A 21901-nucleotide genomic window follows, 5' to 3' on the forward strand; every position below is an offset into this window, starting at 1 on the left:
AGTGTCGTTTCTAAGCTGCGCAGTCTGTGGTATTCTGTTACACGGCCCGGATGGGTAAGGACAGTGTCCTTGTTTTAGAACAGTTAAGAGAATGCAGCAGGGGAAAACAGTGCCCTTTTTCCTGCCATCCAGAGTTAATCACCTGAAAACAAATTCTTCTTTTTTTTTTCTTTTAAGATTTTATTTATTTATTTGACACATAGAGAGAGATCACAAGTGGGCAGAGAGGCAGGCAGAGAGAGAGGGGGAAGCAGGCTCCCTGCTGAGCAGAGAGCCCGATGCGGAACTCGATCCCAGGACCCTGAGACCATGACCCAAGCTGAAGACAGAGGCTTAACCCACTGAACCACCCAGCACCTGACCTGAAAACAAATTTCAGCGAACATGTTTTTCTAGGCAGATAACATCAAATATATATGTTCATCCATGCACACACAAGCATATATGTATTAAAAGTGAAATCAGGCTGTGCAGTTTAAAAGTTTCTGGTTTTTCTTCTCCTGCATGTAAGTTTTATGAGGGTAGGAGTTTTGACTGTTACTTTCATAGTACTGTGCACACAGCAGGCACTTAGTCTTTGCGGAATGAAGTCAGTGTAACATTAGAAGTGAAGAATTTGCCATAGTTCATTTGTCCAGCTGTTAGTTGGACAATTGGGTTGTTCTTATTTCTGTTTCCTGAAGTTAGTGCTACCGTATATGTATTGGGAGTTCCATCTTTGTACCTTTCCACCCTTAACCCAGGAGTGGAAGTGCTGGGTGTTAAGGATACATCCAGTTTTGTGTGGTCCTTTTTTTTTTTTTTAATAAAGATGTATTTATTTGAGAGACCGAGAGAGAGTACACACACTTGGGATGAGGGAGGAGCAGATGGTGAGGAAGGGACAGAATCTCAAGCAGACTCCGCGCTGAGCATAGAGCCCGATGCAGGGCTCCATCCCTGGACCCTGACCTGACCATGACCTGATCCGAAATCAAGAGTCGGATGCTGGGGCGCCTGGGTGGCTCAGTGGGTTGAGCTTCTGCCTTCAGCTCCGGTCATGATCTCAGGGTCCTGGGATCGGGCCCCGCATGGGGCTCTCTGCTCAGCAGGGAGCCTGCTTCCCCCCTCTCTGCCTGCCTCTCTGCCTACTTGTGATCTCTCTCTCTGTCAAATAAATTAAAAAAAAAAAAAAAAAAAGTCGGATGCTTAACTGACTGAGCCACCCAGGCAGCCTGGGGTATATCCAGTTTTAAAGCTTATGGTATTCATTTCTACATTGTCTTCCAGAATGTTTGTTTCTTCTGTCATTATAGGACGTTCCCGATCATACACCATCCTGTAATTATTCTGTTTTATTTTCCTCAAGGCCGCCTTGGATTAGTCCGGTCTTTACTAAGGCGACGGAAGCATTTACATCCTTCACACTTGAGAAATTCTCATTATTTTTGTCCGTTCCATCCCCCTTCCCTTCTGTCTTCAAGTTAGAACGGTTCTGTCTCTGGAAAACGGCGCAGCAGTAGAAAGGAAGGGGTTTGTGATGCGACAGCAGAGAGGAATCACGAGCTTACGGCCCGAGATTAGCCAGACCCGAGAACGTATCTTACAATTCCATCTCTGAAATTCTGTGGAAGGCAAAACTCACTGATGTGAACAAAGCAGATCTGATGTCCCCTGGGGCTGGAGGGGAAGGGGTGGATTTGATGATGAAGGATATGAGGGTATGTTTTGAGTAAGAGAAATGTGATATGTAGCTGTGTACCTTGACAACTGTACGGTGCGCTCAAGATGGCTGTATTTTATTGCATGTGGACTGGATCGTGCTAACACCAATAAAAACATTTCTGTGCTGATGAGAGTGGCGGGTGGAGAGCGACTCACGCGGGCAGTGGGTTGGGAGACGGGAGGGGCTGCCCTTCCGTGGGGCCATCCACTATCTCCGGATCGGTTCACGTTTTCTAGATCCGTGTGTGTGATGCTGGGAACGGTTCGCTCCCTCTGCATGCAGCCCATGCTTACGATGCCGGCAGTAGATCTCCTTCTCTGGGACTGTACCTTTTTGCCAGGTGCCTTTGCCCTGGGTGTTCTGTACCTCGTCCTGCAGACCACATTGGGTCTCGCGGACAAAGCTGGTGTTTTTGTTCTCATTTCTGTGATAGGAGAGGGCACGCCTTGGCTCACGGGAGCCTTTCCTTTCTGGAGATGGATTTGCCTCCGTTTCCAGCAGGAGGAGCAGTGAGCTGTGCTTCAGAAAGTTGTAAAAATTAATTCTCTAGGAGACAGAAAAGGAAGTAAAACTTGCTACTTGTTAAACGTTTTCAGGGCCCTGGCATTTGCTATATAGATGACTTTAGTATCATAATAAGAAATTACCTGATGGAACTTTGTATATGGAGGAAAATTTGTATTTTTCTTTCAAGCAGTTTTTTTCTCTAAAATGGAAAGAATTACTGTATATTAACAAATAGAAGATTGTAGTCAGTTTTCTTTTGAAAAGCCCAGAAGAGTTTACTTTTTAAAAAATCACTGATCAGGGGTGCCTGGGTGGCTCGTTCGGTTAAGTGTCTGCCTTGGGCTCGGATTGTGGTCCCGGGGTCCTGGGATCGAGCCCTGCGTCGGGCCCCCTGCTTGGTATAGAGTCTGCTTCTCTCTCTCCTGCTGACCCTCCCCGCTGTTCACGCTCTCACTCTCGCTCGCTCTCTCACTTCTCTCAAATGAATAAAAAAAAATTTTAAAAATTGATTGATCTCTACAGTCATGACTTGGGCATACTAGTGTGTATGTGTTCTCCTTTCACGTACATGTTTTTTAAAAAGCCACAGTCATTTTTAAGGTGACCTCCCACCTCGGTATTTAAATGTACCATATACCCAGCGGTCTCCTGGAGCCGGCCTGTACGGACTGACCGAGAGTCAGTTAATATTCAGAAGTCCGCGAGCTGACTGTTGAACTCCTGGTAGCCTGAGATCCGCCGTGGTGGGAGTATGTCTGCGGCGGGAGTCAGCGGCGGCTGCCGATCAGCGCCCCGTGCTCCTGCCTCCTCTTCCCTCTCCCCACAGCCAGCAGACCGGCAAACCTCTGGCTTACCCAGTTGTGATGTCCCTAGGACAGTATACCCAGTAAGGGTCCCATGAGGCTGTGACCAAAAAACTGGAGTGAAAATGTTGTCTCGGGGTCATCTGTTGTGTACTTGTGTAATCATTCGGCTTTAAAATCCCGAGACTTGTACTCAGTCTTCCTTAATAGAAATAGTTTCGGGTCCTCACATGAACGTATGTGTTTCTGGCTTTGGTATTTTGGGGTACTTGTTTCCAGTGTCTGAGAACGTTGTCGTCGGCGCGAAGGCGCTGCTTATCCTGTAGGACTTAGGGTTCAGTCCAGCTTTACCTTGAGTCTTAGTCCTGTCACTTGTAGGGGGCATGGCCTTTCCTCTGGAAGTTAAATAAATTCTTTTTTTGTTCTGTAGTTTCTCGTATTCATCTGTTAACAAGAATTATCCTCCGGTGGGGGGTGGTTCACTCTTTTACTCCGTGCAGTGCCTAACTTACGTTGAAGTATCTGTAGTATCTGTTAACATAGTATTTAATAAATACTTGTGGAATAAGAAAGGGTAATCTTTCATTCCACAGACTGATAAGGGATTAAGTATTTGTATTGTGCAAATAATATTTGCTTATTAAATACAAAAAATTCACACCGAAGTCAGTGAAACAAAAGTCCTCATTCCCGTCCAACCCCTGTGTGTTTTCTGTGGACATAACAATATATACTTTTTTCTCTCAGAGATTTTTGTAAGTACACACCTGTTTTTTGGTTCATTTCTTCTTCTTCTTCTTCTTTTTTTTTTAAAGATTTTATTTATTTATTTGACAGAGATCACAAGGAGGCAGGGAGGCAGGCAGAGAGAGACGGGGAAGCAGGTTCCCCGCTGAGCAGAGCCCAACGCGGATCTCGATCCCAGGGCCCTGAGATCATGACCCGAGCCGAAGACAGAGGCTTAATCCACTGAGCCCCCCAGGCGCCCCTCTCTTTACTTTTTTTAACAATACTTTTTTTATTCTTCAACTTTTTATTTTACTTAGCCTGAAGTGTCTCCTACATCTTTCCACTTTAGCACATGATGGTGCCTTCATCTCCTTCTCCCTCACAGTTGAGCAGAATTCCACTGGACAGAGGAGAGAGAATTTTCTTGTTTGTTCTCTGTCTCCGTACACTTTAATTGTTGCCAGGGTTTTTCCTCAGACCTTTATAGGTGATGCTGTAGCGTGGAAATCTTTGCACTTTTGGGCAGGTAAATCTGGAATTGTAAATTCCCAGATGTTGAATCACTGAGTCAAAGAGTCTGTTTATTTAAAATGTTTAGAAATACTTGTAAATGCCAGACAAAAGAGCATGGGAGTATATGGGTTTACAGCCTTTCCCTAATCTGATTTAATTCCCGTTTCTCTGTAACTGTTTTCAGTATCCAGCATGTTAATTGGTTTTTCATGTTAGGTTACCTTCTAAAATACATTTAATAATGTTTTTGTTATATATACAGGAAACTTCCCCCCCCCATAGTTAATTTTTTGTTTGAATTTACTTATGGTATCCTCAGCCTTTTAGAAGTTTATATTTTTGTCTTCAATCTAGTTAGGCTTACCAACTTTATCCTTATGGTTTCTGAAGTTTTTTTACATATTCTGTAAAACCATCTTCACTTGGATTGTGGAAATATGCACCTGTATGTGCTCATCCTTTTAGTACTTGATCCACATTTTTAACTGAATTTCTTTTTGAGCAAGGAGGGAAGTATAGATCCAGGTTCTGTCTTTGGATGATTCAAGATTCTCTTATCTTTGGTAAAGGACCACTTGGTCCTTTGAATCCTGATTTCCTCTATTATTGGTGTGTGATCTTGGAAAAGTTGCTTATCCTTTGTACCCCAGTTTCTCTGCCTGGAAGATGAATAGTATTTTGACGTAAGCATTTACTACACTGATCGGTACCTGGTTAGCGCTCCCCAAATGGTAGCTGTTAATTGTTACGTCAGTACCATTTAGTGAGTAATCTCATCCTTGCCACTGTTTTTAATGCCGCCTTTGTCATACATTACATTCTTGTATGTTTTGGGATCCATTTCTGTGTTTCTGGTGTTTTACAAAGAGAACCAGTGAGATACTAATAGCTATCAAAGAATTCTGAGAGCCGCATGTTTTTATGCAATGAAAGAATGCTGGAGCGATGTGGCCCATAGGTGCAAATGCTGGTCTGTGCATAAGGCAGGAATTAATTGCATTCCAGCCAGACCCAAGGAATCCATGTTTCTGTGAACAAGAGTCATTTGCATCGTTATCACTTTTCTACAACTTCGAATATTGTAAAATTGTTCAAAGACTCCAAAGGGGAAAGTTAACCCAGACGGATGATCTAGACAGGAGACTAATCTTTTTCCCCCCTTTTCTGCCCACTGTGGAGGCTCATTCCTTTGATGTGCCTGTGTCTGTTTCCCCAGTGCCCGATTTAATGACTACAGTTGTATGATACTTAACAAATACTAGAAGGGCATCTCAAATATTCCCCTTAGGTTTTAAGAGAATCATTTTCCTGGCTTTTTTTTTTTCATTGTTGGTTTCCAGATGCTCCTTAGGAACACATTATTAATAAAAGGATTCTAATAATTAAGATTGGGAATGTGTTAGGTGGAACTAGATTAATTTATAGAATTTAGGAGCTGGAAGGAAACATCTACATGATCCCTTCCAACTCTGTGATTTAATTCTTATCTTCTTATCATGGAAGATTTTAAGCAGACTAAGCGAGAAAAGCATCCTGAACCCCGTCCCCCATGTCATTTCATTACCACTCTTGTTCTGTCTGTGATCTTAGCCCGATCTTGTGGTAACTGCCCTGGATTGAAGCAAAATTTGGACATGTCTCATCAGTGCATTATTTTATATGTATCTTTAAAGAAGATGAGGAGTCACACCCAAGTCAACTATAAGCACACCTAAAAAATTAGCAGTATAATTATAATATCAAGTAAACAACACTCAGATTTTCCCCCATCATCTACTAATTTTGCTCAAATTCATTTCTTTGAATCAGGATACAAACAGAGGCCATGCGTTACAATCGGTGGTTGTGTCTCAAATACCCATTCATGTATATATGTTCCACTCTTGCCCTCTCCTTTCCGTTTTTTCTCCTTTTTCCTTCTGCTAGCATGTTTATTGAAGAACCTGGGTCGTTTTTCCTGGAGAGTTTTCTGCAGTGTGAATTCTGATTTTATCTCCACAGTGGTGTTTAACACATTCCTCTTTCCCTTGCGTTCCTCTGACTGATGATGATAATTCCAGAGAGCCTGTTCACATCTGGGTTAGGTTTTCGTGTCTTTTTTTCCAGTAATGTTGTATTGTTGGTGATACGTGCTTTCATCAAGAGGCAGGTAACGTCTGGTTTGTCTTTTGTGATGTTACCTGGATTAGTTCATTCTTTGGGGGGTTGTGGAATGGTGGTATTTTGGCTCTTAGCATTTACAAACTTCTCCTAATCAGCTGTTAGGTTGTACAAGGTATAATCTGATTCCCAGTCTTCTAAGTAGTGAGTTGGTTTTATGACATCAGCTGTGAGGTGGTATTGTTTGGATTTCTTTTTTTTTTTTTTTTTTAATATTTCATTTTATTTATTTGACAGACAGAGATTACAAGTAGGCAGAGAGGCGGGCAGGGAGAGAGAGGAGGAATCAGGCTCCCTGCTGAGCAGAGAGCCCGATGCGGGGCTTGATCCCAGGACCCTGGGATCATGACCTGAGCTGAAGGCAGAGGCTTTAAGCCACTGAGCCACCCAGGTGCCCCGGTTTTGTTTGGATTTCATCGCTGTTGTGATATCATAGTTTTAAAACTGCCTGATTTCCTTTTTTATTTTTTTAAGATTTATTTATTTATTTTAGAGAAAGAGCAAGAGCATGAGAGCGGAAGCAGACTCCCCGCTGAGCATGGAGCCAGATGTGGGGCTCGATCCCAGGACCCTGAGATCGTGACCTGAGCCAAAACCAAGAGTTGGACACTTAACCAACCTAGCCACCCAGGCACCCTTGAAACCACTTGATTTATTTTCAGTCGTTTTAGCTGTAATTCTCCCTCGTGTTCTAATGCACCATTGCCAGCCAGTGCCTCCTCAGTCTGCCTCTGGTTCCTTCCAGCGTGATCCCAATTGTCTCTATCGCCTGTTTGCTGTCTGGCATGACAGGGTGTCCAGGATCCCATGACACACATTCTGACCTAGATCTACAGCCAGCCAGCCATTCTTAAAGGGGGAATGGCATCCACAGGTGACAGTCTGGGCAGCTGACTGGGCAGCCCTTTCACAGAGGGGGTGCTGACGCTGCACGACGTCTATGGGTTTGCTCAGAAGTCTTCTGAATGTGGCTCTGATCTCTACCTTCTCATCTGGATATTTCCCTTAACTCATTCACAAGCAAGTGAAAGCTATAGTAAAATTAAAGATACAGGGCATTAAAAATGTGTGTTGTGGGGCACCCTGGTGGCACAGTTAGCTGAGCGTCTGACTCTTGATTTCGGCTCATGTCATGACTGCTGGGTCATGGGATCGAACCCCGTGTCGGGTTCCGCACTCAGTGCAGAGTCTGCTTGGGGCTCTCCCTTTCCCTCAGACTCTCTCTCTCTAAACAAACAAACAAACAAACAAATAATTTTTAAAATATGTTGTTTCTTGTGGTTTCTTTTGAGATTTCAGAATGGTAGATTAGAATATTACCTTCAAATCTCATAACTGGAGAATAGTAAGTACAGGTTTAGAATTAACTAAAGGAAGTAGTTTATTTTTCTTTTGAAGAATGTTATCTTTATGACCTGAATTTATAGCATCTACCACATTTTGCCAAATAATGTGCACTTTAAAAATGAGGGTCAAAATCTGTACAAAATTGGATTGTACCACTTTCTTCAGATTACCTAACGCCGTGTAGTTGGTCGTTTCTGGTTCATTTGGTCCACTGATAATCAATTATTGAGTAATCAGGTGAACTAACATTTTCAAATAACGTTATCTTATCCAGCCTTGTAAGATACTGCATAAAGGTTTATATTTACCCAGAAATAATCCGCGTTCTTGCCGCCAGAGTTCTTTCAACCACAGCATTTTACAGGATTCCTGTGGACAAGAAATTAATGTATTTCATGGGCTAGTTGAATCTTTAAAGTAGAACTTGCTTGCTGGGAATGCTTTAAAAAGAAAGTATTTGCATAAATGTTATGTACGTAGCTAGTAATTTTGAACATTTATTCCACTGTTGGAAGGTATTTTTGCTTGAATAAGAACTTTTCTGATTCCTCGATCCAAGAAGACACATAATGACACATAATCTCGCGTTCTTGATGGCAGATGTTGCTGTTAGGAAAAATGATCGTTCACGTACAGATTTAATACTTGTGTTTCGTTCTTGGTCGTTTTGTTTTCTCTCGTTGGATGCGGTCTTTCCCAGCACCAACTCTTTAATATTTTTCATAATATTCCTTTCTTTTACCGTTACCGATAACAGTTGCAGATCATTTCGCTTGACTTAAAAGTCATGCTTTCTATTTTTAGGAGGCGTTGGCCACGATCCGGCTTCTTGATGTCTTGTGTGAAATGACCACGAATACTGAACTGCTCAGTTATCTGCAGGTTTTTCCTGGCTTGCTGGAAAGAGTGATTGGTGAGTGAAGTATCCCACCTGCTGTTACTTGTAATTAAGGAATCTTTGGCTTGTCACGCCGAAGTGTAAGCCCAAACACAGATCCTTAATTTTCATTGTATTGGTATATTTTTGAGATATTAAAAAAAAATTTTTTTTTTGGTGGGAGGGAGGAAGAATCACTGTTTTGACCCCAGCTCTGGCTTTTGCCACTTACCTGCTGTCAGGATGCCTGACCAGTAGATGGGAATACTGATGCCTGTTACACACGGTGTACGTTGTGGACGTTTCCTTAGTAGTGTTGTGGCGACGTGCGTGGTAGGAGGGTAATGATGGTGGGGGATGGTTTGGTGATGGGGGTAGTTTCAGCAGTGATGATGGTGATTTTTATATTCGTTTTCCAAATTTGTTAAGTTTATTTTTCCCAGTGACTTTCATAGGGCACAAAGGAGAGTGCCTTACACATAGCGATTATGTATTTGGTTCTTTTTTTTTTTTTTTTTTTTTTAAGATTTTATTTTTATTTATTTGAGAGAGACCGTGAGAGAGAGCATGAGCGAGGAGAAGGTCAGAGAGAGAAGCAGACTCCCCGTGGAGCTGGGAGCCCGATGCGGGACTCGATCCTGGGACTCCGGGATCATGACCTGAGCCGAAGGCAGCTGTCCAACCAACTGAGCCACCCAGGCGTCCCTATGTATTTGGTTCTTAACCATTGGTTGGCATACCATCTTTGCTAAAAAGCTATTTGCAAAATAATTGAAGTAGAACCTGTTCTTGTGGTTAGCCATGCTTATGGTGTTGTTATTCACTGTTTGCTATTTTTTTCCTTTAAAAAAGGATTATACTTGTTGTGGAGATGCGTATGGTAAGAATGATGAATTTGTATCTAGGTGGGTAGATGACTCAGCAGTGAGCTATAGGAGATGTTTAGACTCTCATGTCAGTGTTTTATTTTGAGTGCAGTGCTTTTAGTGGTAATTAAAATGAAACACCACAAACCTGGGAGACAGAATCTTTTTAGAAAAATGTATGCTTGGAGCCAGGGCAGACAAGGGTTGTCATCCCAACTCTGCCAGATTACTGACTTCTCTGAGCTTGATTTCTTCATTATAAAATTGGGAAAGTGATACTTGCTTTTTTTGTTTGTTTGTTTGTTTTTAAAGATTTTATTTATTTGTCAGAGAGAGAGTGCACAAGCAGGGGGAACAGCAGACAGAGGGAGAAACAGACTCCCTGCTGAGCAAGGAGCCCAATGTGAGACTTGATCCCGGGACCTTGGGATCATGACCTGAGCCAAAGGCAGACATATAACCAACTTGAGCCCCCCAGGCATCACAATACTTCCATTTAATAGGTTTGTGAGGGTGCTAAATGAGAAAACGTGGAAACACTTAAACACAGCTTCTGGAAGATGATCTATTTTCATATGCTGTCTAGAGACATTTCATAGAATATAATATTGTTACTTCTTTCAAATATAGCTAGAATAGATTTAGGGAGAGTACATGTTGCCTTTCAGTTATCTGGACAATGAGAAAAAAAATCAACCTACTTCTTGGTTTCTGTCATACAGCTCATTACAGAATAGGTACTGATTATATTTTAGATGTAGTTGACTATAGTTCTCACCTGAGTTCCTTCATAAAGAATTTGGGATTGGAAACCTGTTTATAAGAAAGATTGCAGAAGGCACCTGGGTGCCTCAGTCAGTTAGGTATCTGGCTTTTGGTTTCGGCTCAGGTCATGATCTCCTGGGTGGGGGATCGAGCCCCTGTGTTGGGCTCTGTAGCTCAGTGGGAAGTCTGCTTCCCTCCCCCCGCCTCTCCCCTCGCGCATGCACATGGAAGCGCATAGACGCTCTCTCTCTCTTTCTCTCTCTCTTCTCTCTCAAATAAATAAATAAATAAATAAATAAATAAATAAATAAATAACTCTTTAAAAAAGGAAAGAATGATGGCAGGAAAGTTTTAGCTAACTTTTTTCTTTGTGGATAAATAGAAAGTCCAAGTTGGGATAATCATTATGGCTTATCGCCCCAAAACCAGAATCATGAAAAAATTTCAAGCAAAAGAAGAGTTTTCTAATCATTAAAGGTATTCCACCTTTATTTTATCTTCGTCCATTAATATAAGTTAGATTTGGATCTGGAACATCGGTACAAAATAATAACAATTTTCTTACGGAAAATAAAGCTTCCTGTTTTCGTTACAGATCTCTTGCGACTGATTCACATAGCCGGCAATGACACCGCAAGCATCTTCAGTAGCAGTGGCTGCATAAGGGCGGAGGGTGACATCTCCAGTGTGGGGGAGGGGTTTAAGTCTCATCTCATTCGTCTGATCGGAAATCTATGTTACAAGAATAAAGACAACCAAGACAAGGTAAGATGATTTCTTGGCATGTGACATACACATATGGCTTTGTTGAGAATATGGTATTTAGAATTTAGACTATATCCATTTTTTGGAATGAACCTTTTTGAGTGTTCAGAAGGTAGCTTAAAATAATATGTATGTGCACACATTCCCACAGATATGCATTCTAGGTCACATTTGTTTGTATCAGGGTTTGTATTTTTGTAATTTTGCATTGTATTTTTCTTTAGTGTGTTTGAGCCCGTCTCCTTTCTCCTAAATTGTCAATGTGTGTCCTAAGCTGGTGCATTTAAACACACTCTTAAATCATGTAGAGAACAGTGAATAAAACAGGTAGTTGAAGTGCCTAGAAATTTTCAAACACATTGTGGACATTTCATATATAGTAGTTATTATGGACCATTATCTTTTTTTTTTTTTTTTTAAGATTTTATTTATTTATTTGACAGAGAGATCACAAGCAGGCAGAGAGGCAGGCAGAGAGAGAGGAGGAAGCAGGCTCCCTGCTGAGCAGAGAGCCCCATGCGGGGCTCGATCCCAGGACTCCGAGATCATGACCCGAGCCGAAGGCAGCGGCTTAACCCACTGAGCCACCCAGGCGCCCCTGGATCATTATCTTAATCAAAAAACAAACAAAACTTTAATCGTGACCTACCCTTAATGGATGATAGCGAATAAGCATTTCTTTCTCTTTTGAAATTGATACACTGTTTAAGTATTGAATCTTTGGGAACTCAATAGACTGCCGTTGGAAACCTCTGTTGTGCTGAATAGCTTAGAGGTCACTAGACTGAGGACGTGAGAAGGTGAGGAACAAGATGGCAGGAGAATTGGACCACATGCTTCACACTAAACTAACTAGCCTGCCTGTATTTTCCTCGTGTTTTTCTTCGGGCAGCATTTGTTTTGTTTTATCAAATATCAAATACGTATGTGGCAGATCCTGGTTTTCCAAGATGGCAGCAAGAACACGCCTGCAGCGTGACTTTGCCGTCCTCCCATCAAGGATTAGCATTTGTTTCTCCATTTTCTTCAGTCTGGAGGGCTAACCCTCTGTTTTGACTAGTCACATGTGCTGAGAGTGGTCTTGTATCGTTTCTGATAGAGCCTGGACTGTTCTGGCATATTCCATTTCTAGCCTCGTCAAAGCTGGCTAACCATGTCAGATGTATAGATCCTCTGAGATCACTGTGCCATGATTTGCTCAGTCTGCATGGAGAGAAGCCCTGGAGGGTGAGGTGGAATGAGGAGAGAGAGAGAGCCGTGACAGGGAACACCAAGGCAGTGGGCCTGTGAGCAGGAGACCGACTTGGGAGTTTTTCTGATGGTTGTGCAGTTCCTTGGGTTTCCTAGTTGCACGGCTCATGCCCCATGAATCGGCAACGGCCTGCCTGGGAGAACCTTTCTGACTTTGTGACCCACAAGATTGTGAGGTATAGTCCCAGATCGGGGGGAAAAATGTCATGTGGGTTCTGTAAGGACCATGTAATGGTCCTGTAAGCTGCTGTTGGACTGCACCTTCCCTGCAAATGATAATTCTAAACTCTGGACAAAAGACAGCAATATGAAGATAATCAAATTTGACACGAACAGGCAGATTTTGGAATTGAATCACCCCTCAGAAGAAGGCAGAGGCATAGCGTGTATACGCTATGCAGGGCACTCAAAACTCTTAGAGAAAATCTGCACTCCTTTCATCCTAAAGAAGAAATGGCAGTTTGGAGTTAAGCACAGCCATTGGAAAGTGAAGGATGGACCCGTGGGAGGGAGAAAGCAAGCTCCAAATCCTGTGTATCAGCTGTCTGAATCCATGCAGATGCCTGAACCGTGCACATAGGGCAGGATCCAAGCAGCTAAGCTAAGGATGAAATAATTGTCCTGAGTTTTGAGCTGCCACACCAGAGTTGACCATGTAATTGCACCCAAAAATGCTAAATAAAAATATCAACCTATTTTAAGGAATATAATAGAATCCGGAGTTTCCCCAGCATAGCATTTACAATGTCCAAGGTACCATTCAGGCTTACTCTAGGCGCAGGAAAATATGACCCATTCTCTAAGAGAAAAAAGACAATCAGCAGAGACTACAAAGATTTCAAAGCAATTGTAACTATGCTCGAGGATATAAAGGAAGGTGTGCGTCTAATGAACGAAAAGATAGCTTAAGTCAGCAGAGAGACACCAAAAAGAGAACCAGATGGAACGTCCTAGAACTGAAGAATTCAGTATCCAAAACAAAACTTAGAAATTTTACTGATCTGCTTGACAACTTAGAGATGGCAGAGTGAAGAATCAGCATATTTAGAGACAGTACAGTAGGAATCACCCAGTTGGAGAGCAGAGAGAAGACTGGAAATAACGGCGGTCATCTTTAGGTGCTGACATTTGGAGGCGGGTGTGTTGTGCAGCCTTTGAGGGCAGGACACGGCCCGGAACCAAATGCCAGAGAACTTGCTCTGAGGTGTGTACCAGTTCGACGCCTCCGCATTTTCAAACAGGCATGAGTGGAAGACTACTAATCCCCTCCCCACCCTGGAAAATTACTGGACCGACTTTTCTAAGAGAAAGTTGATAGAGAATAAAACACTTTGCCTTTTTAATGGCCAAGACTGCCTTTCTTCAGGATCACAAAAGAGGTGGTTTTTCTTGTGTTTAACTATTCTTTTGTTGCTAATTTGGATTGGCCTCTTATAGGAACAATATGTAGTAACCCTTAAAAGGCTTATGAAATACCTCACCAAAGTCAGGATCGGGTTGCGCTGTGAGTAAATACGGAGTGTGGCCAAGGGCTGCTCTGGAGAGGTCATCGGGGCTCACAGGAAGTCGGGCTGTATTCCTTCACGTGTGCCATTGCTAATAGCGCTGCTGATTTCTGAGCAAACATTCTCGAAGGTATGAAGACGTTCATTCTTTGAGTTTAAGAATGCCTCTGTTTCTCCTCCTCTCTTACCTATGCCAACAAAATCCTCGTTCTGGCTGGCTGTGACAGACCTTGACCTTGCCCATTGTTGCCTCAAAGGATAGAGGTCACGTGCCCTAAAGATGACTTTAGTTACGATTTTAGAGAAATGGATGATATTGTAGTGCAGTCTTTCTCACCAGGCTATTAATTATCATTGTATTGTCCAGATGACTATCCCACTTCTACCCAGATTTGGGCCCAAAGGGGAATTTGGCTCTGTCTCTGCTCTAAGACTAAAGATTTGAGTTTGGGGGATTTTTGTATTCTCTAACCAGATTCAGTTCATCCTTTACCCGGAAGGAGGGTCTGAAGACCTGTTTTGTGTTTATTACTACATCCCACGGTTGTGCATAGCGACTTACATGTGTTATCAACTTGGGTCTTTCTATCAGCCCTGGGAAGCAGGTTCTGCCAACCACATTCAGGAGAGGCTGTCAAGTGTTAGGTGAGTTGCATTGTTCCGAGTAGAATTTGGATTTGTCCGACTGAGCTCCTGGGCCTGTGCTCTCCCTGCTGGACCATGGTGCCTCATTCAGGAGTTTCTCGGGGGGGTTTGAGAAAGAGGAAGTCAGCAGACTTCCTGATCAACTTCCCACCAAAGATGCTAGAGGCCAGTGTATCTATGTCTACGAGGCTAGCCAGGCCCCTTCTGCCCGCTCTGGGTTTGAGTCTGACACTGCTGGGTAATCACATCTCTGTCTCTGACTCATCCATTCGTTAAATGTGCGTGTTCCCAGCTCTGGGGGTCTTTTGATGGAGAAGACAGACTGGTACCTCTTCCTATGACGCTTTCACTGAAGGAGCACCTGGGGACTATCCTTGCCTCTCTGAACTAGGATCCCAAGATGATTGACTGATTGTCCTAGATCTTCGCGCACTCCCGGTTGCTCTGAGGTTTGATCAGAAGCCATTTGAGCCCAGCTGGGTCTCTGTGCTTGTCTTCGTCCCTTCATTCATTTCATTGTAAGTGGTACCCACCTACTGGATGGTGCTACGTACAGCTGGGTGTCCCTTTCCCTGTTACAGAGGATTAGTTTCCCTGTTACGTCCGCATTGGTTTGTTGGAGCCTTAGGATGTCTCTGTGGAAAAGTCTGGAAAGCTGCCATCATTTTCTAAATGAGGAGACCGGGGCTCAGAGAGCCCGTGATTTAGTGTTCTATTGGTGTTTATCGAATGGGAACCACTGCTCTGCCTTCCCTGGGGAAGACCAGAGTCACTGTAATCAGCCCGTCAGAGAGGAGCGGGTGAGTGGTGTCCTTGGAGCAGGCTGGGCCAGCAGCAGCCCCCTCGAAGCAAGGACAGGGGCTGGCCTGCACCATCATGATAGGACGGGTGATAACCCCCCTTGTGCGTTTGTGTCTTGGGGCTGTATTTAAGAGAGTCAGATGTTTCTGGCCTCGGATGAAAAATCTGCCTCAGGAAGTTACTTCCCCGTCCTCCCATGGATCTTCAACTCTTAAGTCCGTGCACGTGATGAATCGTAGTGTTTCCTGGATTGTAAAGGAGTAGCCGGACTTCCCTTTCCCAGGTCATAGTAGGGAGCCGTTCCCAAACCCTTGGTGACTTCTATTCTTACTTGCTTTTTGTGCTCGGCAAAACACAGTATTTCCTTGCTACATCTGTACTGATTAGTTTACTTTTAAACCTTTGTGGACCTGAAATGGAGATTCTGTTTTGGTTTCTATTGTAAGAAGCACATGGGTATTAATGCTGTAAACACCAAGAAAGCATTTGGCTTCCTCTTTGTTAGTGTAAGGAATGCATGGTGTGCTTTTTTTTTCTTCTCCTTCTTCTTTCCTTTGCTATTGTCAGAAATTCTTTGAGTGAATTTTGATGAGAAGAAAACCCAAACATGGTTGCTGTTTTTTTCCATAAAAGCTGATTGCATTTTTTTTTCAAAGTGGATAGATAAATGAGCTAGTTTGTCTACCTTCATTTCCCCCGCAAAGAAACTGTATTGATTTATAAGCTGGGCCACGGTTTGAATTATTCTGTCCATTCTGCCAAAAGTTTGTGGAAATGCTGCTCAGTTTCTTCTTTTCCTTCTCCCCCTCCCCAGCAGAGAAGGTACTCAGCGTTCACACGTACGTTCCCATGTGTTCAGACATATGCACACAGTGAGCTTTCGTTACATCCGTGACTGCATTTTAAAAATAAGTCTGTAGTGTACGGAAAAGTTCAGATGTGAAGACCGGAAACTGTGTTTGGCCAATTCCGAGTCCCAGCTCAGAATTAACTATTACGAAGATAGGTTTCATTTATATACATGAAAAAATCTCTCATATATTTTTCATTAAAATGTTTTGCCCATTATTCCCAACATCTAAATTGTGCCTCCCACATCGTTGGCATTCAGTAGATTTTTCTTGCGTGCGAATTTATTTTAAAAATATTTGTGGAGGGGTACCTGGGTGGCCTCGTCTGTTAAGCTTCTGCCTTTAGCTCAGGTCATGATCCCAGGGTTCTGGGATTAAGTCCCCACACAGGACTTCCTGCTCAGCGGGGAGCCTGCTTCTCCCTCTCTTGTTCCTCTTTGCATGTGTTCTCCCTCTCTCTCTCTCAAATAAAGAAATAAAATCTTTGAAAAAATGAAAAATAAAAGATTTGTCGAGTGTCCACTATATACTGAACATAGTTTCTCTTCAAGGAGTGTATATTTTACTATAAAATTTCTTTACTATATTTGCGAACAGAGATGTAGTAAAAAGAAAATACCTTTCCAAATGAAAGGCAATGTTCCTCTAAATTTTGGGTTCTATAATTATTATTTTTTTTAAAAGATTTTATTTATTTATTTGACAGACCGAGATCACAAGTAGGCAGAGAGGCAGGCAGAGAGAGAGAAGGAAGCAGGCTCCATGCTGAGCAGAGAGCCCGATGCGGGGCTCGATCCCAGGACCCTGGGATCATGACCTGAGACAAAGGCAGAGGCTTAAACCACTGAGCCACCCAGGTGCCCCTCTATAATTATTTTTGAATGTTTACAATATATTCGAGTACACTCCAGCTTACTGTAATTTGTCTTATTTTTATTTGACTTATTTGACCATATCTATATTTTAGACTCTAAGAACGTCTACCTAGCGTAGTATTTCTAAGGAGTTAGACGGTACGTTTTTAATCCAAATTTTAGGCTTTGTAGATCTGACTATACTTTTTTCATTAATCTTAAAGTCTTCGACTAAATTTACAATTGTTAAGTATTCATGACGTGATGAATTTTTAGCTCCTTTGTTTGGGAGGGTGATGGGCACCCTCAGGTTTTCACATCTAGATGCCAGGGGTCAAGAGCGGGCAAATTGTTAAACCCTTATTTTACGATTTCTGTTTGGCGTGTTCTCAAGCAGCGCATCTGCCTCTAAGATCATGAAGCTTAAGCGATCGGTTGCAGTTTCCTCATCATTTCATTTAGGTTGCTGCTCTTAGGGTTCGTGCGGGCTGGTACTGCGCCCGTGCGGGCGGCTGGTGGCTGACTCGTCAGCTCTCGTTGGGCAGAGAAACGAATGCCAGGTCAGGGTGGGGGTACCGTGGGCCCCTGGCGCTCTGTCCTCACACACGCCCGGCGCCTGCACTCCTCCGGCCTGTGCTAGGGGGCACTGTGTTTCTAGCCAGTGTTCTTTCCCCAGGTGACCTTAGCTTGCCCTTTAGGTCTCAAGGTCAAAAGCTGCTTTCTCTGCAGAACCTTCTCAGATGACTGCGGAACGGCTTTTTCCACCCACACTCTCCTCTCCGGCCTGTACCCTCCACTCTCACTGCCCTGCTTTGTCCTGTACTTGTCCCCTCTGTTTTCTGAATGTAAGTATTCTACTGGTTGTGGGTTCCAGCTTGCTTCCGGTATGTGTGTTGTTACTTACGGCTCCGGTGTAATACACACATATGAGTGACTCCTGGCAGGTCATGCTAGGTTGGATTTGGGCGTCGCTCACTTTACCTTGGCCAGCCCACTTCCTAGTCCTCCCTCTCCCCATCTCTGCCCATCTCCCCCCCCCCCCGCCCCAGCCCCCAACCAGGGGTTCCTCACTTATTCCTTGAGGATTCGTTTTTCATGAACCTGCTCTTCCTGGTTGATAATGGCGTCATCTGTACTCTCTGCCAGGGACATATTTTTCCCCTTTTACTGGAATCTTCCATGGCATTCCTCACCGTCTGACTGCTTGGGGAATTCCAGGTAGGCTGCTGAAAACATCCTGGCAGTGGGCTCACCCATCTGTGGCTCCTTTATCTTTACGCGGTGTGTCACGTTCGGATACACAGATACGGGTGGTGTGTGTACAGAGAGCTTCGAGCAGCTTGGAGAACTCAGGCAGGACCTCATGGTTGGATACCCAGATCGGCCTCATGCATTCACCATCTCAGCCATGTAGCTTGGACAAATGATTTCACCTCTCCGAGTCTCAGCTCCTATGTGTGTAGAATGGAGAACCCCGATGCCTACCCACGGGGCTGGAAGGAGGAACTGTGATCGCGTATGTGAAGTGTCTGATGGCACGTGTGCGGCCACTCAGCTTCTGTTCTGAGCAGCTCTGGCTCACGCCAGTGTCTCCCAGTGTGTGTATTGAAATAGAAGCTTGTAGACAGCACTTCACAGGTATTTATGAAGTTTAAGGTAATCCTCACGTTCTGTATTCTGTGTTCATCACTTTTTTTAATAGGACATTTTGGAGGATTAGTAAAGTGAAGCAAATGTGAGAACTTTCTTCGGGTTGAGAATCCTCATTTCCCCTGTCCGTTTGACCACGCACGCTCTCTGTGTTGAATTTGTCTTTGGTTACTGTCCTGTAAAGAGCCCAAGTGTTTTCTCTGTGGATCCCCGAATCCGTTCTAGCTCACTTCTGGGAGTATGTTAAGAACTTTCAAATGACGGGCCTGTGGCCTGTCTCGATGAGCCCGTGTGTTTTCCTCTGTCAGAAACAAGTCGCACAGAACCCCAGTTTATTGATTCGAAGATTGAATGTATAGGCAAGATCCAGCTTGCTTAGAATTCCTCTTCTTTGTAATGTAATCCCAGTTCAAGAAATATGTCAAAATTCATAAATCAAGCTGTCACCATTAGTTTCCTGAACCTACAGTTCCTGTTATAGTAGGTAAAATTAACATTCCTGTCTGGAGGACACACATCATGGCTTAGCTTGGTGCAGCTGTAAATTTTTCCTTTTTAAAGGCCCAAAACCCCTTTTTGTGTCTCGTCTAGAGTGATCAGCATTTTCTTTTGCAGAAAAGAGGCAAATTATTTAAAAGGAAGAACCGTACTGAGTATGTGAATAAACTGGAAGGCTCTGCCGTTGTCTCTTACTTGATTGTGCACATAAACCGGGCTCCAGGCCCATGCGGGCGATGCCGCCACCTCCACTGTCTTCCTCACTAGGCTGTGGCCGTGAGCTCTTGGAAGGCAGCTTGCACCCAGTCTGGGGTAGCCCCTGGTGTGTCGCATGCTGGATGAGTGCCCCATTTAACTGGCTGATCAAAGCCCGGAGGAGTTAAGTTCCTTGCTTGGAGTGATTGAAGCCTGAATTCCAGGTCCAGAGCCAAACTTGGAACCACTGTTTCTGCCCTCACCAGAGGGAGCATCTCTTGATCCTTTGAGGCCTGTCATTGGAGATCTGTGACCACCTTTGTGTGAATCCTTAGAGCCGGCATCTTTAGTCTGGCCGCTCAGGGGGCCCCGACGGCGAGCCCTTCGGAACAGTGCTCACGCTCAGTTCCTGTGGGCCGCTTTGTCGTCTCAAGTGCTCTGCGACTCCCCCGGGGGTTAGTGTAGAGAACTACGTCTCTGGGGCGTGCTGTGCATTCTGAGAAGCAGCGTTTACCCACAGCCTCCATACCTAGAGGGAAGACACTGGGCAAGTATTTGTCCGTGGTGATTCAGCAGTTTATAAAAGCCCGGAATCCAGTTTTCTCAACTGCCACTCTGTTTTCTTTACTGCGCCCTCTGATCGGTTTCTAGACAACAGGGATTTTAAACGGATTTGTGTTTAACAGTAAAAACAATTATTTCACAGTATCCATAACAGAAAATATCTGAGACTTCAGGTGAAGGAAAACCAACCACATAAGCTGAGAGAAGTATCTTGTTGCTTGATGGAAAAGTGGGATATTGTAAAACTATTGTCTTTAAACCCATATGTCTGTTTATTGCTAGGCCGGTAAAATCCCACTGGAGGGGAAAAAAAAAACAACCTAGAATTTTGACAAAAAAACATGAAACTAATTGGGGAATTTTCTTAGCAGTATTAAAATCTACAGCTGAAATCATCAGCAGTGCACGGAGTGTATGTATTAGTGGAAGAGAGCATGTTCTTTGGAAGCAGGCTCCCGAGAAGTGAGAAGTTGGCCTGTGACGGGAGCCCCCCAACCAGAGAGGAGGCAAAACTCGTTTTATCAGTGAGCTGCGGGTAATTGGTTAAATTGTGAAAGAAACTGAGGTCCTACCAGAATGAAGTTGTGTTGATGAAGGAATAAAATGTTACAGCTAGAATCATGTGACTCAGGAGTAGTAGTAGTTTATTGGTTTTTCAGAATAACCAAGGATATTTTATGGAGTAGAAATAATGAAGATTATCATAGATTGGACTGTGCCTCAGTGAGGAACTCAGCCTTGAACCAGCTTGTACCTGGGTTCTGCTAGGTAGTAGGAGGCTGACCTCGAGCTAATTAGTTATCCGCTCCGTGACTCAGTTTACGCAGCCAAAAATGGAGTCATCATAGGACTCACGGCAGAGGGTGGGTGTGAGGAGTGAATTAGATGATCCACTTGTGGGACACAAGTGAAGCTTTTATACTGAGACTTACTTTAACATTATTATGTTGTATTAGGAAAACCTACTTTTCCGTCAATTGGAAATGTTTAAATTGTGGTAAGATGATACGCATCCAGTAAAAACCGTGTGTTCAGAGAGCATCCATTCTCTTGATACAGTCGGCACTCAGGATAATGCGGTCAGCGGGAATTCAGAACAGAACAGGACACGGGACTGTACGGAACGAGCCCCACTTTCATGTGTGTTTACGTCGCACGTGGATTTGAGGCACATGAATACGTACGCACGTGACAGTGAATACACTCCTTCGGTAGCCGCCGTGTCTGGTGGTAGAAGTCAGGACAGGTTTCTGTTTCTGTCTACGTTTTGTAGTCTTGACAGCGAATATGAATTACTTTATAATAGCAAGAAAGTGCTGTTAAAAAAGGAAAGGGGCGCATGACTAGAGGTCCTGATAAGACGAGAACATACTTAGCTCATTACTGCCTGACTTCATTCTTTCTCCTGTGCCTGGTGGGACACAGCATCTCAGCCCCTCCTTGGCCAAGGTCCCGGGGCTTTAACAGTTAAAATTTCAGTTACATTTTTAATTGAAAGATTTTAATAAGTAAAACGTTGGCATAAGATCTGGATAATATTGCTAACAGATAATTAGTAGCCGGGATGGAGCTGGTGGGTGGTGTGTGAGAGAGAGGGAGGGAGAGAAGAAAATATAAAGAAGAAAATATTCTTCCAACATGCTGAACATTTTTTCTGTGATCAAAGGAATGGAATCTGAATTTACCCCAAGTTGTCGGGTGTCACGATCCAGGTCTGTGCGCCTCTGCCGAGAGGGCGAGTGTCTGTGCTTTCTGTTACGCATCCCAGCCCGGAGAAAGTCCAAGCACTCTCTTGACATTGTGAAATTTCTTTCTATCTCCCCAGGCTTTATTTCTTTGGTTAAATGAGAAAAGTGTTCTGATTTCAAATAATGGAGAGTTCTCACGTTTTTTTGAAGAATAAAGTAGCGGTGTCTGTCACACTGTCTATCACACATCTGAAACAGTTTTGATCTTTAGCATATTTCGGGTTTTTTCTTTCTTTCTTTCTTTTTTTTCTTTTCCCCCTGGCAGCAACTGAAAATGAAAAGGATCAAAGCCGTGTCCCTAG

At 43.6% G+C, this 21901-nt stretch overlaps 1 protein-coding gene across 3 annotated transcripts in view; it reads left to right on the forward strand.

The window, feature by feature from the left end:
• ATXN10 (ataxin 10) overlaps positions 1–21901 on the forward strand; it is a 157890-nt gene that overhangs the window by 60229 nt on the left and 75760 nt on the right. For all 3 annotated transcript variants that reach the window (XM_047739925.1, XM_047739926.1, XM_047739923.1), the window contains exons 8-9: positions 8569–8677; positions 10868–11037. In XM_047739925.1, coding sequence (XP_047595881.1) covers positions 8569–8677; positions 10868–11037 — 279 coding nt within the window. The remainder of the gene's footprint in view (positions 1–8568; positions 8678–10867; positions 11038–21901) is intronic.

This window comes from Lutra lutra, chromosome 8 (genome assembly GCF_902655055.1).
Source record: "Lutra lutra chromosome 8, mLutLut1.2, whole genome shotgun sequence".
NCBI classification, from domain to species: Eukaryota; Metazoa; Chordata; class Mammalia; order Carnivora; family Mustelidae; genus Lutra; species Lutra lutra.